The 15,913-nt window shown below is 55.3% G+C and overlaps 1 protein-coding gene and 1 non-coding gene across 2 annotated transcripts in view; one reads left to right on the top strand and one right to left on the bottom strand.

Moving 5' to 3' along the window:
* Window positions 1-2,677: 2,677 nt before the first annotated feature.
* Window positions 2,678-10,833, top strand: LOC103249393. Its single transcript, XR_002481370.1, has 3 exons — window positions 2,678-2,854; window positions 4,333-4,545; window positions 10,784-10,833. It is a non-coding gene; the product is annotated as an uncharacterized LOC103249393 (transcript).
* Window positions 10,834-12,225: 1,392 nt separating this feature from the next.
* Window positions 12,226-15,913, bottom strand: part of LOC103249390 (kinesin light chain 1) — a 136,271-nt gene continuing 132,583 nt past the window's right edge. Inside the window, exons 19-20 of the mRNA XM_008048018.2 lie at window positions 13,019-13,091; window positions 12,226-12,566 (exon numbers count right to left, since the gene is read on the bottom strand). Of these exons, the coding sequence (XP_008046209.2) occupies window positions 13,020-13,091 (72 nt within the window). The 3' untranslated portion in view covers window positions 12,226-12,566; window position 13,019. The remainder of the gene's footprint in view (window positions 12,567-13,018; window positions 13,092-15,913) is intronic.

Here is a 15,913-nt window from a genome sequence, read left to right as displayed (position 1 = left end):
ACTTCCTGTCAGGGATGAGGGCTGCACTGGCTTGCACTTCGCTTGCCCCAACATCCTCTGCCCCTCCCCTACATAGTCAGAACATAGTTTGAGTCACATCAGCCATCAGGGTTGTGCTGGGTACATATTGGCCATTGTTGAACCTGGTGTAGTTGGGGGTGGTCATTGCTTTCTTTCTTGTAGCATTTCTTTCCCCTAGAGTTAGTAGTTGCCTTTTTTACATGAATGAGTTTTCTGTGTACTTCCAATTTTTTCCACTTACTCCAGTGGGTCTGTCAGGCACCATCAGCTCTTTTCTTTTTTTTTTTTTTTGAGTTGGAGTCTCACTCTGTCACCCAGACTGGAGTGCAATGGCCGCTCCCGGCCACTGCAGCCTTGACCCGCTGGGCTCTGACGATCCTTCCGCCTCAGCCTTCCAAGTAGCTGGAACTATAAGCACGCGCTACCACGCCTGGCTCATTTTGATTTATTGTAGAGATGAAGTCTCACCAAGTTGCCCAGGCGGGCCTCGAACCTGCGGGCTCAGGCAATCCACTCACCTCAGCCTTCCAAAGCCGCGGGATTACAGGCTGAGCCACCAAGCCTGGCTTATCAGCTCTTTTCTAAACTCCTGTCTGTTTCCTGGCACTTCCATCCCCGGCCATCCTGGCAACCCCTAGCCCCCCGGCTCCAATCTGCACTGGCCTGCACTGGCTCCAAGCTGCCCTCCAGGCCTGTTGCACATGTGGTCCTGGGACTCTCCTTTTGTCTTCCTGATCCTGACAACAGTTGGGGATGCTTAAACATTAGCATATTGTTGCGTACATGGTGAGGAACCCTGAGTATGCCCAGGGCTGCTGCAGCAGCTTGGTGACAGGCAGGAAGACCTGCCCTGTCCTACTCCATCATCCTTGGCTGTTGGCTACCTCATGATCACAGAATGACTGCCACAGCTTCAAAAATAATGCCTGCAGTTCAGGGACAGAGATGGGAAAGCAGACTCTGCCAGGGAGTTCCTGTCTCACCTGTGTCTCTTGTCAGAAAACAAACTTTTCCAGAAGCTCCAGCAGACCTTCCAGCTGTAAAGGGAGCCAGGCCATGAGGCCTGACCAGAGGAGCCATCCCACAGATCCAAGCCAAGCCCTTAGGCCTCCCATAGAACCTTCCTCTCCAGCAGAACTTTTCGCCTGAAGTCCGTCTGCTTTGATCTGATGGGACCTGCAGGAGCTTGTTACTTCCAATCTTTTTTTTTTGGAGTTGGAGTCTCACTCAGTCACCCAGACTGGAGTGCAGTGGCCGCTCCCGGCCACCGCAGCCTCGACCTGCTGAGCTCCAGCGATCTTTCCGTCTCAACCTTCCAAGTAGCTGGAACTACAGGCGCGCACTACCACGCCCAGCTAATTTTTTAAAAATTATTATTTATTGTAGAGATGCAGCCTCGCCAAGTTGCCCAGGCGGGTCTCGAACTCGTGGGTGCAGGCAATTCACTCACCTTGGCCTCCCAAAGCGTGGGATTGCAAGCTGAGCCACCGAGCCCGGCCAGCCTTTCTATAGTTTGTTTTCTCTGCTGTTTTTTCAAAAAGCTCCTTAGTAGCCGAGTCTTATTTTTCCTTTCATCCTGTCTGATGATCTCTGTCTTGAGTGGAGAATTCAGGACATGTGTATCGAAGGCACTTCCGAGATGTCGGGGTTGGAATCTCCCTTCTGGGGTGAGCTATCTGCCGCCTTCTAGATCACTTAGAGATATTTGTGACATTTGTTTTCTTTCCGCTAGTTTGAAAGTAGAAAGCCATGCACTTATCCAAGCCCCAGTTAACTCATCTACTCTCAGAACAGCAGGTCCTCAGGGTCTGTCCCTCTATGACCAGCGCACTCCCTAATTCCCACGTGCTCTGTGCCCCCCAGGCTACCCTGACCGTCCTGCACAGTTCATGTTTGCTTGGACCCAGGCTTTGCTTTCCTTGGGTGTCTATCCCTTGGGCACATCTCCATGACCATGGCTCAGCCATCAGCCTCGCAGGGTGTGCAGGCCTGTGGGTGGGCGGGGTGGTAAGCCTCAGTGTTGGTAATTTTATGCTGCGTCTTTCTTGAGATGTTTCCAGCAGGTGTGGAACTGGGTGATGGCCACTTCCTCCCGGCATCTGGGATTTGCCCTTCCCCATCCTCTGGCTTCTGTTGCTGCTTGGGTAAGGCTGGCACCTGCCCACAGTTCACAGCCCAGGGCAGAAGTGTCCAGTGGTCCCTTCCCTCTTGTCTATCTCTGTCACACTCTGTCCAGGATTTCCTGGGAGCTTCAGGGAGCAGGCAGGCCTGGTCCCCACTGCACTGAGTTGGAAGCAAAGCGCTCTCACAATCTTCTCCCAGGACTCTCTTGTCACTGCTGTGTTGCCTCGTGTAGCTGTAGTCTGACTTTTTTTTTTGAGTTGGAGTCTCACTCTGTTGCACAGGCTAGAGTGCAGTGGCCACGCTCTCAGCCACCACAGCCTCGACTTGCTGGGCTCAGGCGATCCCTCTGCCTCAATCTTCCAAGTAGCTGGAAACACAGGCATGCGCCACCACACCAGGTTAGTTTTTTTTATTGAGACGAGATCTTGCCAGGTTGCCCAGGCTGGCCTCGAACCCCTGGACTCAGGCAGTCTTCTCTCCTCTGCCTCCCAAAGTGCTGGGATTACATGTGTGAGCCACTGTGCTCAGCTGTAGTCTGACTTTTTGCTGGAATGTATCTGTGCAATTCCAGCCAAACTTAAATCAGTAAAGGACGTGTTGCATTTTTCTGGACCGGACTTGCAGAGACTGACCAACCTCTCCAGCCCCGAGGTCCAGCGCTTGCTGAGAACTGCCTCCTTACACCTTCGGGGAAGCCGTGTCTGTACAGGTGGGTGAACATTGACACTGGTGGCCTGGGTTTCTGCTGGGTGACCAGTGGCTGTGCACACTCTACCCAGGAACACCCTGCTGGCGGTTGCTCTGAGCTAGAAGCTCTGGTCTCGCTTGTCCTATACCTGCTGGGCTGCGGTCACAGCATTGGGTTGGAGGACACACTGGGAAGATATAGAAGGGCTGCAGGGCCTCAGGGAGCCCTTGCTTCTTGGGCCACAGGAGAGGGTACAAAGTGGGGGCCACAAGAAGGGGCAGAGTTGGCAGTCAGAATCCAGAGCCCCTGGGGCTGCCTGGCCAGGAGCAGAAGGCTGCAGGGCAGTACCTGAGGGGTTGCAGCCAGGAGGGGTTGGGGCCTGCCTGGGATCCCACCATGGGGTGTGATCTGGGTCTGGGCCTCCTGCATACAGCCCAGGCCTGCAGGGGAGGGAGAGACCCCAGCTGGTTCCTGTGCTGGGGAGCCTGGGCTGCTTGCTGTCTCCTGGTGAGCCCTGTGTGCCCAGTGAATGAGGCATCTGAGCCACCCTTATAGACAGCCAGGGTCCTCCCTCCCGTGCAGATGACCCTGTGGGTCTGTTGAACTTGGGACTGCCATGGTGAGCCCCACAGCCATGTGCAGCTCTGCTGACACTCTCTCATGGGCCGGGCTTCCTGCTGTGGGTCGGGCTCCCTGTGGCCTTGCTCTCGTGTTGCCTGCTCCTCCTGGCTGGGGTGCCCCTGGCACCATGTGTCCCACCTTGAATCTTCCCCAAGAGGCCCTGGTATCACTGAGGAGGAGGTGTCAGATGGCTTGTGCAAGGCCATGTGGCCCAGAGGCTCTGACCGGGATCCTTCTAGAGCTGCATCTGTCACCAAGACTGACTGGCATGGGGGCGCTGGATGCAAGTCAGGCTACAAAGCCCTTCCCCTAGGAAATGCCCCACCTGCCCCCTAGAGGAGGCACTTACAGGAGACAAGGCTGGGGTCCAAGTGGCTCCCTTCAGGAGGCATCCGTGGAAGTTCTCTTGCTGCAGGACATGCCTCCTTTTGTTTTACCTCATCGATATTTGAGCCAACTTAAAGCCAACTCAAACAGCCCTGTTAATTTCTCTGAATATTGAGACAGTCAGGGAGCACCTTAGATCTCTCCAGAAGCAGTGATGAAAGCGTCCCGCTCTGGTTGCCCCACTGGGGTGAGAGGCCGATCTGCGCTCTGGGCCCTGTGCAGCTGGCAAGTCTTCCTTAGGCACATGTCCAGTGGGGTTGTGGCATGACGACGCTGAGTCTGATGGGCAGTTCTGCTGGACCATGTCTTGTGCGCACTTGCTTCCCAACCCAGCCACCCCACCCTGCCCTAGGCACCCTGCCCACCCCATGTGCCCACGGTCACCTGTCCTCCAGCCACACTGTGCCCAGCAAGGGCAGTAGTGGATGTGGAGGATGGGGGGGCATGGGCGCCTGGCAGGGACCCAGGCCTGACATGTCTCTGCCCCGCAGCGCTGCACCTGCATCTACAGAAGGAGAGCTTCCCTGCACAGCATCAGCGCCTGAGCCTCGGCTGCCCTGTGCTGGACAGGCTCCTCCGTGGTGGCCTGCCCCTGGAGGGCATCACAGAGCTGGCCGGCCACAGCTCAGCAGGGAAGACCCAGCTGGCACTGCAGCTCTGCCTGGCCGTGCAGTTTCCACGGTGGCATGGAGGCCTGGAGGCTGGTGAGTGACTGCCCCTTCCCCTGGGGGGCTGGGGCGGGCAGGGACCCTGTTCTGGACAAAGTCCCCTGAAGGTGGGTGAGCAACCACCTTTCAGCAGCACCATGCCATCCTCACTGTCCTCCATCTTCAAATCCTTCCAGAGGTGAGGGCCAGTGAAGCCGGGCTGGGGGATGGAAGGACAGGTGGGTGGGCACAGATCCCTGTGCAAAGCTCCTTCCCCCTGTGAATAGTGGCCCCACACATGCACTTGCAGGCACACATCAGCATGGGCACCGTGGGGGGGGTGTTACATCATTGATATTTGAGCCAATACAAAGCCTATTCAAGCTGTCCGGTGGCCCTGGGACCTCACAATTTGTTGTAAATGTTAATTTCTCTGCTTACTGACAGTGAGAAAGGGTGTTCCCAGGTGGCTCCGCGGGGGCTTTTGTCATGATCTGTGGAACAAGAAGCAGGAGGCCTTGCTGAGCTGAGTGAAGTGACCAAAGCCTTCCTGCTTGGGTCTCACTGTTAAAACTGCAAGTCATTTCTAGCATATCAGTTACAAGGAGGGAAAACATGTTTCTCAGTTGTTCTTTTTTGTTTATGACAATTCTGTGGTGCTGATGATTCTCATGTCCCCCTCTCAATCTGCATGAATGCAGGACAGCATATTTTAGCCTGTGGTGCGTGCCTCAAGGGTGCCCAACCTGGCTGGTAGGGGGTGAGGTTTGGAATCTCACCTCTACTGCCTTTGGGTCAACGTCATCCCCTTGAGCCCCAGTGTAGAGTGTAGTGGAGGAGTTATCCTGACCACATGCAGGGAGCCCCCCAGCTGGGATCTGTTCACCATAGGCAAGTGTTTTGTCCCTGCAGACCTGGGGAGGGGTGCCTCCCCACAGATTTCTGGGCATTCTGGCTGGTCTGAGGCTGCCCTGGCACCTGGGAGGAAGGGACTTGGCCTTGAGAGAGTGGGAGCCACTGGCTCACCCACAAAAGAGCTACCATAGCCAAGACAGAACTTGAGTGTGCTCAGGAACGAGACCAGGGCCCCTTCATTCTCCAGGGTCCCCAGGGCCAGGCTCTGGGCAGACTTGCCTTTTGCTGCAGCCTATTCTGAGCTTCTGCCCTGCTCGCCTTCCCAAGGAAGTGCTGGGCCAAGCAGCCCACAGACCTGCCCTAGGCCACGTGAGGGGCAGCAGGGGACGGGGCAGCATCTCGCCTGAGCCCGACCCAACCTCAGCACTGGCCCCGCCCCTCTGGCCTGCCCCTGCCCCACAGCCCACGCTGCAGCATCTCCCACTCCTCTGTGGTCTCCTTTCCTCCTCGATGAAGCCCACAATCCCCCAACCCCAGCAATATGGAGGCCTCTCCCCATCCCTGCATCCCCCATTTGTGCCCAGCCCAGTGGGGGCCTCAAGGGTCCCAGGTCACTGCTGGGTCCAGGCCCGAGTCTGAGTCTGCATGGGGCAAGCCCCACACACAGCAGGCACCTCCTGGTCTGTATGGGGTAGTGAAGGATGGGACAGCCCTTCGGTGGGCAGTCCCCAGAGCCGCCTGGGCCAGCATGTGGACACTGAGACCCAAGTGCCGGGGCGTGCCCTTCACGCCCCTCCCAACTCCTCAGGGCATATGCACTCAGCATCCCAGCAAAGCCTGCCTCCTGCATCACAGATGTCCCATCTGGGCCTGCATGTGGCCTAACGACCAGGCCTTCGGTAGAGAAGCTGCCCTGTCCTGCTGGTCGGGATGGGTTCCCCTCCTCTGCTCCTGGGTAACAGTTACAACACCTGCCATGAATTTCTCGTGACTCCCTCCCCCACCACCCCCAGAAACCCTAGGGTCAGGGCATGGGCAGAGCAGTGGCACCCCACTGGGTGGCCCAAGGTTTGTGTCCTAAGCCGGCAGCCTCCATGAGCGTCCCCAACAGGTGAGGCAGGTACATAAGATTTCAGGAGCTGTCAATGTGACGCTGAGGCCAGGATAAGCAGAATTCCTGGGAGACCAGTGAGATTCCGGGAAGACTGTCCAGGATTCAGAAGAATGAGCGAGGCAGGAGCCTCTGGCAGACACAGGCAGTGTCCAGGCTGACCTCAGTATCTGATTCCAGAGATGTCACACTGAGTGGTGACGTGAGGCGCCAATGATGAGTCCACCACAATGAGTGCCATGAGAAGAGGGGAGAAGCTTCCAGCAGGGCAGGGGGATGCCTGATGGTGACCACATCAACATTGTTGTTCTAAGCTGCAGACTTTCCTGAGGAAATGACTTCAGTTCCCAGATGAAATCTAGAGGTCCTACTTTTAAAAAGAAAACAGTACATTGGGAGTCCTGTGTTTAAAAATGCATACAGCACCTCTCCCAGGCAGCAGTGCAGCCCTCACATGTGTTGTCTACAAAAACTCTGGGGACAAAGCAGATGCAGATGTGACTTCTTCCAGTACTCCCGCCAGCCCTCTCCTGGTCAGCAGGACAGAGAAAACAGCAGCCAACACTGCTTCCTGGCTGACTGTGGCCTTCTGACCGGGGGCGCAGCTATGTCTAGGGCAGCAGGGGAAGGAACCAGCACCGCAAGGGACGTGGCCTCCTGAGGCAGCATTTACTCCCCAGGAGTGATCTGGAATGTTCCAAGGAAGGTTACAGATGCTGATCTCCAGAGCTTAGCACTGATACGGAATCAAAGTTGGGAGTCTCTTGTCCTATTTGCAACTCTTCTCAACATCTAAAATTCTGTCAAAGCAAAATCAGATCACAGTTGCACACTCACTCACAAACGGGCTGCACAACACAGTGCGGGAGCCTCTGGCTCCCCATCTTCCTCCCATGGCTGTGCTGTGTACCTGCCTGAGGACTGGCAAGACCCACCCAGATGCTAGGGCCTGGCCTGGCCACGGGCAGCTTTCGGGGCCCAGTCGCTATCTAGAATGCTCACTGGTCTGGTTTTGTTTTTTTATTTAACTGATAATTCACATACCATAAATTCACTCTTCAGTACACATTTCAGTGCTTTTTAGTATATTCACAAAGTTGCATACCCATTGCCAATATCTAATTCCAGAACATTTTACCACCCCAAAAAGAAACCCCGCCCATGAGCAGTCACTCCCCAGGCTACCTCCCCAGAGTCTGAAACCCTAGTCTACTTTCCATCTCTCTGGATTTGCCTGTTCTGGGCATTCATGTAGGGAGAGTCATGCAGTATGTGGTCTGTTGTGACTGGTTCCTTCACTTGGCATGATGTCATCAAGGTTCATCCGTGTTGTAGCATGTCAGAATTTCTTTCCCTCTTAAGGGTGAATAACATTCCATAGTGTAGACAGACCACATTCTGTGTGTCCATTTACCAGTTGATGGGCATTTGGGTCATCTTTCCTTTTGGCTGTTGTGAATAGTGCTGGTGTGAACATGCGTATACATGTCTTCAGGTGGGCACACGTTGGCACTTCTCATGGGTATGTACTTGGAGTAGAATTGCTGGGTCATAAGGGAATTCTGTGTTTAACTTTTTGAGGAAATGTCAGACTTTTCCAAAGCAGCTTTACTGTTTTACATTCCCATCGGCAATGTATAAAGATTCTGGTTTCTCGACAATCTCACCAACACTTGTCTTTTTTAATCATGGCCATCCTGGTGGGTGTGAAGTGGGATAACTGTGGCTGTGATTTGCCTTTCTCTGATCACTAATAATGTGCATCTTTTCATGTGCATATTGGCTATTTGTGTGTCTTCTTTGGAAAAATATCAGATCTTTTGCCCGTTTAAAAATTATTTTTGTTACTGAGTTTTAAGAAATCTTTATGAGCCAGGCTCGGTGGCTCAGCCTGTAATCCCATGCCTTGGGAGGCTGAGGTGAGTGGATTGCCTGAGCCCACGGGTTCAAGACCCGCCTGGGCAACTTGGAGAGACCTCATCTCTACAATAAATCAAAAAATTAGCAGGGTGTGATAGCGCACGCCTGTAGCTCCAGCTACTTGGAAGGCTGAGGCGGAAGGATCACCGGAGCCCAGCGGGTCGAGGCTGCGGTGGCTGGGAGCGGCCACTGCACTCCAGTCTGGGCGACAGAGTGAGACTCCAACTCAAAAAAAAAAAAAAGAAATCTTTATATATTATGCATACATATCTCTTCTCAGATATGTGATTAGCAAATATTTTCTCTTTGGATTGTCCTTTCATTTTCTTGATAGTATCTTTTTTTTTTTTTTGACAGGCTTGATTCACTTTATTTTTTTATACAAAAGCCCTATGTTGCCACAGCTGGAGCCTGGGTTCTCTGCACTCTGGTGTGGGTCTTGACAAGATGATTGGTGAATTCCTGATAGGCAGATTTGGTGAATACAGTCTCTTTCCAGAGGTCAGGGGTCAAGTAAGCTATATGTCTCAGAGATAGCACCAAAGGTGGCCTTGGCAAAGTTGCCCAGGGTGGCAGTGTAGCTCCTGGCCGTGGTGTAGCAGTCGTCACTACCAGCAGTCATCACTACCAGCCATTAGCAGCAGCTTCTTGGGCTTGGGGGCCGAAACTATGCTAGTGTCCTGGGGGCAGGGCTAAGTAAGGCACACCAGCACAGAGCCACAGTGGTCAGTAACCTTTGCAAGGGACGCTGTGGGACTTGCTAACCTTCTTCCCCCAGTAGCCTCTCTGCACAGGGACAGTAGAGAGCATGGCCAGGATAATGGCCCCTCAGATGGCAGTGGCTGCTTTCTTGGAATACTTAACTCCCAGACTGACATGGCCATTGCGCCCCCATGGCAACAAACACCTTGAACCTGGTCTGTGGGTCAGCTTTTGCATTGGCATGGTCTTCAAAACCCTATCCTTCAGAGATGCCCCTAGGAAGAAGTCAGTGGTCTCAGACTCCTTGATGGGCAGCTCTCCTCCAGCAACTTGATCTTTATGTCCTTGACCAAGCAGCCCGTTGTCCATTCCTGGTCCTCGGTCGTATCTCCACAAGTTCCACGGTCTTGGTCCTGACCACAGCTGCAACCTCGGCCTGGGAGGCCACTGCCGAACCTCCACAAAAGGCGCCACGGCCTTCCATTCCTGAGCCCCTCAGCCCTCCTGCTGCCATTTGGTGTTTTCTCGGAAAAGATGGGCCCATTTTCTCGATAGTCCAAACATTTTTCATCTTTTTTTTTTTTTTTGGAATCAGTCTCACTTTGTCACCCAGGCTGGAGTGCAGTGGCACACTCATGGCCACTCCAGCCTCGAACTGCTGGGCTCAGGCAATCCTTCTGCTTCAGCCTTCCAAGTAGCTGCAAGTACAGGTGCACACTACCATGCCATTATTTTGTTGTTGTTTGTTTTTAATTTTATTGTAGAGTCAAGGTCTCACCAAGTTGCTCAGGCTGGTCTTGAACTCCTGAGCTCAGGCAATCCTCTGGCCTCGGCCTCCCAAAGTGCTGGGACTACAGGCTTGAGCATCTGCACCTGGCCACATTTTTTATCTTTATGAAGTCCGGTTTCTTAAGTTGCTTGTGCTTTTAGTGTCACATCTAAGAAACATTGCCTGATCTAAGGTAGTGAAGACTTACCTGTTTTCTTCTAAGAGTTGTATTGTTTTAGCTCTCATATTTGACCCATTTTGACTTATTATTTGTATATGGTAGGAGGTAAGGGTCCAGTTTCATTGCTTTGCAAGGGGATATTCAGTTGTTCCAATACCGCTTGTCGAAAAAAAAGATTCTTTCCTCGCATTGAGTACTCCTGGCATCTGTGTTGAAAACCACCTGCTCATGAGCGTAAGGGTCTGTTTCAGGTGGCACTTGGCTCTTTTTAGCTGTGAAACTCTCAGGGTACGTTTTCTGCTGGAGGACCCGGGCCCAGGCCAGCCTGTTGTCCCGGTGGGGTGTTCACGCCCCGATGACTGACTTGCATAGCCCCGACTGCAGGAGCCTTGAGAGTGGAGCAGAGGAAATATCTGCTCGATGGAACCTCTGGGAGCAGCCATGTGTGTGAGGCAGGGGCATTTCCAAAAGTCCACAGGCCTTCTTACTTCCGAACTCCCCTACCCAGCAGCAGGACAGGAGATGCACTCACCGGGTGTCAGAGTTGAGGCCCATGTTTCTGAGGGGCTGCATGGCCCAAGGTGGCTGCAGTAGGAGCGTGGGAACCAGCAGCAGCTGCTTCCTCTGCTGTCGGGGGTGAACCCACCAGCGGCAAAGGGTTGGACACTGAGGGCAGATTTTGGCATTGGGTCTGCATGGCGGTCACAGGGGCATCTCGGGCCCTCTGGGCACATGGGTGGGTCCTCTGGCTTCCCAGGTGCCGTCTACATCTGCACGGAGGATGCCTTCCCCAGTAGGCGCCTGCAGCAGCTCATTGAGCAGCAGCCGCAACTGCGCAAAGACATCCCAGGGGAGCTGGTCCGCACAATCAAGTTTGGCAACCAGATCTTCATCGAGCACGCAGCTGACGTGGTGAGTGCCCTCATTCCCCAGCCCCCCACATTGAAAGAAGCAGCAAAGAAACAACTCAGTGACGTGGGGCTTTGCTGAGTAGTGGGAGCTTACACAGGCCATGCACAGGATCAGAGTTCATCCTGTGGCCAGGGAGCAAGACAGGAGGGGCTGGGGTTTGATCCTCACGGCCAGGGAAGCAGCACAGTGACCAGGTCAGCTTTGACTCAGAGGGAGAAGCAATGAGCAAAAAGGACTCAGAGGGAAAGATGGGACGTTTTAGATAAACCTATACACCAGAAGCTGAGGTGGGAGGATCACTTGAGCCCAGCAGCCAGTCCAGACAAGGTAGGGAGACTGTCTCTCAAATATAAAAAAGCCCACACACCAGAAGTAAATAAGGAAATTATGCCCTGTGCGTGGGGAGCACCTGTGTGCCCAGCCCACCCTGGGTGCCTCCTCCTGGGCCTTTCCTTTTTTTGGTGGGGAGGGGAGGACTCTCACTCTGTTGCTCAGGCTGGAGTGCAGTGGCATGCTGACAGCCACTGCAGCCTGGACCTGATGGGCTCAGGTGATCCTTCTGCCTCAACCTCTCAACCTTCCCAGTAGCTGGATCTACAGGCGTGCACCACCACACATGGCTTATTTTTGACTTATTGTAGAGATGAGGTCTTGCCCAAGTTGCCCGGGCTGGTTTCTAACCCTTGAGCTCAGGCAGTCCTCTTGCCTCGACCTCCCAAAGTGCTGGGGTTACATTATAGGTGTGAGCCACTGCATCCAACCACTTTTTCTGTTTTTTAGAGACAGGGTCTAAAGCCCAGCATGGTGTCTCATGGCTATGATCCCAGCACTTTGGGAGGCAGAGGCAAGAGGACTGCCTGAGCCCAGGGATTCAAGACCAGCCTGGGCAACATGGCGAGACCTCGTCCCTACAATAAATCAAAAATTTGGGTGTGGTGGCACATGCCTGTAGTTCCAGCTACTTGGAAATTTGAGGTGGAAGGATTGCCTGAGCCTTGCAGGTCAAGGTTGCAGTGGCCATGAGCATACCACTGCACTCCAGTCTGGGCAACAGACTCTGACTCAAAAAATATAAAATAAAATAAAAATAGAGACATGGTCTTGCTCTGGCATCTAGGTGGAGTGCAGTGGTGTGATCCTAAGCTCGCTGCAGCTTTGACCTGTTGGGCTCAAGCAGTCCTCCCACCTCGGCCTCCCAACATGCCAGGATTATAGGCATGAGCTACCACACCTAGTCATTCCCCTACTTCGGCAAGGTGTTATAAGAAAAAACTTTCAAGTAAAGCATAAGGCATATAAACTTTTAATTTAAAAAATTTACAATAAAATACATATCACACAATATGGTAAAGTAACGTGAGAAGTGAGGCTCAGAGCCCCAGTGGGTGCAAGGATCACTTGGGGGTCTCCTGGGAGGGGCGGGCCTGCACCAGGGCAAACACCAAGCCAAGCCTCACCCAAGGCCCTGCCAGCAATGTGGTTATTAGTATCGTGCCCCACACACACAGACAAGAACAGAATTAGTGCCAGGCTCCTGGCCAGGGGGCCCTCCCTGCCACCCTGGTGGTCCCAGGGCTGGCTCCGCGCCACACTTGGCCTCATCCTGGAGCAGGGCTGGGCCGGGGTCACTGCAAAAGAAGACCAGAGGTCAGGGCCCAGCTGTTGAGACCCACTGGTGTTTCCAGGTTTTGTTCTGGAAACAGTTACCTGGGGGGCAGCTCCCTGCCTGCCTAGAGGAGGGGTTTTGCTGGGTGTGGGCCTTCTTAGGGCCAAGGTCTGTGCTCTCTGAAGTGCCAAGGGCCTACATCTGAACGGAAGTGAGGCCCAGCCACTGTGGGGGACCCCCTGGTGACACATCTGGCTGCAGACAATGGAGTCTAAAGGGGACATGAAGATCCCCTTCTGTGTAAGCAGAACCTGGGGCCAAAACTGACTCCTGGGCCTCCTCTGCGGCCCTCGAGTGAGGATGGGGTCTCATCCAGGCCCCTCTTGGAGGCCCAGCCTGCAGCCTGTTCCCGGGTCCCTCTTTCCACAGCACCTCCAGTGCCCCCTCTGCCCAGAAACGCAGGTGTAGACTCACGTTAGCGGGGGCGTCTTCCAGGCCGCTGCTGCCGCTGTCGTTCTCCACAAAGAGAGGCTCTGCTGGGGGCGCCCTGGGGACAAGCACAGACTGCATTTCACTCAGGGTGGGCACACCCTCACATCTCCAGGTTTATGGACACCATGCCAGTGTCTGGCCGCAGACCTTGGACTCGAGGGACATGGGGACACCTCACCCACCCCAGTGCCCACTAGGGGCCTCTGTCCTGCTCAGTGCCCAGGAGCTGCTGTCTGACCTTCCTCCCCCATTGCCCCAGCTGCGCCAAGCTCTGCAGTCAGAGGCCAGCCCAGCTGTGCTGATGACCCCTGGCCCCGCTGCCAGCAGAGCTCAGTACCCCAAGGGAGGCTCTAGGACACCTGACCTCCCTGGGGAGCCCTTCCCACAACTGATAGGCTGGGGCCATTTCCACACCCTGGCCAGGCCAGGGCTGCTTGGGGCTGCACAGGGCTAAGGTCTCAAGAGGTGCTGGCCCTGGGGCATCTCCACCCACAGCCCTACCCTGCCCCCTACATGGCCTCCCACATTCACATCTGGGGTGAGGCCTCACTGAGTAGCCAGGCAGGGATGCCCTCCAGACCCGCCTGGGAAGAGCAGAGCTCAGGTGATCATGTCGGCTAGAGGTCAGCATTAGAGAGGCGGCTGGGTCCTGGTGGTCTCAACATCTGGTGTGGAGCCACAAAGGGGAAGACTAGTCACTGCTGACCGGAGGGGGGGCATGCGAGGGGAAACTGGTGGATGGCAGGGGGAGGTCAGGCTCAAGGGCGCAGAAGGTGGAAGCCTGGCACTAGGATGCTAGGTGGGCAGGCACAGGGGACAGGAATCAGGGCAAAGGATGCCTTTGAAGGGAGTGAACCAGGCACGGCTGAGGGAGACTGCTTGGGAGGGATCAGGCTGTGCAGGCCTGGAGCTTGGATAACTGAAGCTTTTGTAGGAAAGGAAAGTACACAATTGAGCTCAGGGTGTTGGGGCCCCGGGTGGGCAGGAGGCAGCAAGCAGCACAGCGCTGGAAGGCTGGGGGTCAGAAATCGAGGTGACATGGCTAGAAGGGGTCTGGTTACCTAGGGTGGGGAGCTGCCAGCCAGCACAAGCAGTGACAGCCATCCCCTCACTCCCACAGGACACCCTGTTGGAGTGTGTGACTAAGAAGGTCCCTGTCCTGCTGTCCCATGGCATGGCCCGCCTGGTGGTTATCGACTCAGTGGCAGCCCCGTTCCGCTGTGAATTCGATGTCCAAGCCTCAGCCCTCAAGGCCAAGTGTCTGCAGTCCCTGGGGGCGGCACTGCGGGCACTGAGCAGCACCTTCCAGAGCCCCGTGCTGTGCATCAACCAGGTACACCATGCCCTGATAGCAGTTTGCTCGCCCGACGGGTTCGTCTTTTAGCCAGGACTCAAAGCAGGATCAGGCTGGAGGTGGGGCGAGCAGCAGGGCAGTGGCCTCTGGCTCCTTGTAGGCAGCAGCTTTTGCCTAAACTTTGGGAAGCTGACCTAGATTTGGATCTTCCAGGTTACAGAAGCCATGGAGGAGCACAGTGCAGCACCCAGGCCACCAGGGTGAGTGTGGCTGCATCCGAGTACACAGGCGGAGGTGGGGGAGAGGTAGGGGTTGGCGAGCACACAGGATGAGTGGCTGGGCCGAGGTGAGCAGGCCCTCAGATTTTCTGAGCACCTGGGGCCCGCTTCTGTTTCTCAGTGTCTGGGATGAGCGCGTTTCTCCAGCCCTTGGCATCACCTGGGCCAACCAGCTCCTGGTGAGACTCATGGCTGACCGGTCCCGCGAGGAAGAGGCCACCCTTGGCCCACCCAGCCAGCCAGCCCGGACCCTGCGGGTACTCTTTGCCCCTCACCTGCCCCCTTCCTCCTGTTGCTACACGGTCAGCGTGGAAGGGGTGCAAGGGATGCCAGGGACTGAGTCCTCCTGACACTGGCGGCTGCAGAACAGTCGGACTCGCCAAGAAATGTGAGGCCGGCGGGCTTTGCAACTCCATCTGACCCAGCCTCGGCACAGCTGTGAGGCTAGTTCAGGTCTCTCCTTGAGGACATCTGTTCCACTTTCCAACCGAAGATGCTGACCACAGCTTGACCCCATCTGAGACAGGGCTGCTATTCCCTCCCTGGGTTCTGGAAATAGCCAGCTTGCTGGACCTAGGCATTTGAGGACAGGGACCTGACCACTTGGGGTGTTCCTTGATTACCAGGGAGCTGGCAGCTTGGGAGATCCACAGTGACTCCTGGGAGCCCTAGCCTCTGCTTTCCACATTACCACCCACCAGGTCAACAGCCTGCCCTGGGCCTCGACTTCCCCAGGCCTTGGGATCTACCCACAGGGGTCCCTTCCCTCCCTTGCTGCTGGGCCTACAGCGAAGCCCTCGGGTTTGGCGCAACGGAGGAAGCATATCAAGCCAACCTTGGACTCAGGGTCTGGAAGGACTGGGGACGGCTGCCTTGGCTTTTGTGCTGCCCACATCACCACTGCAGCCAGACCGGGGAGCACAGGCAGCGTGGGCAGGGGTGTGACAAGCTGACCAGCGTGTTGGGGAAACCGTTCGGGACAGAGGATACAATCTTTAAAAGGCAGTGTCCTGGTGTGCCCTGTGTCTCCCCCAAGCCTAGCACCAGTGGTCTGGACATGCCTGGACTGGCACAGTATCCACTCTCGCAGAGATATGACAGGTACCTGGCAGGGCCACCTGCAGACCCAGCCCCCACAGAGTGTCTGGGCCTCACTTCCAGATAGAAAGTGGGACCAGCCGGGCTCGGTGGCTCAGCCTGTAATCCTGCGCCTTGGGAGGCCGAGGTGAGTGGATTGCCTGAGCCCGTGACCCGCCTGGGCAACTTGGCAAGACCTCATCTCTACAATAAATCAAAAATTAGCTG

Source organism: Carlito syrichta, unplaced genomic scaffold, assembly GCF_000164805.1.
Source record: "Carlito syrichta isolate Samal-C Ts95f unplaced genomic scaffold, Tarsius_syrichta-2.0.1 Scaffold120463, whole genome shotgun sequence".
NCBI lineage: Eukaryota > Metazoa > Chordata > Mammalia > Primates > Tarsiidae > Carlito > Carlito syrichta.
The sequence above is the reverse complement of the archived record's forward strand: the minus strand, read 5'-3'. Positions and strand labels throughout refer to the sequence as shown.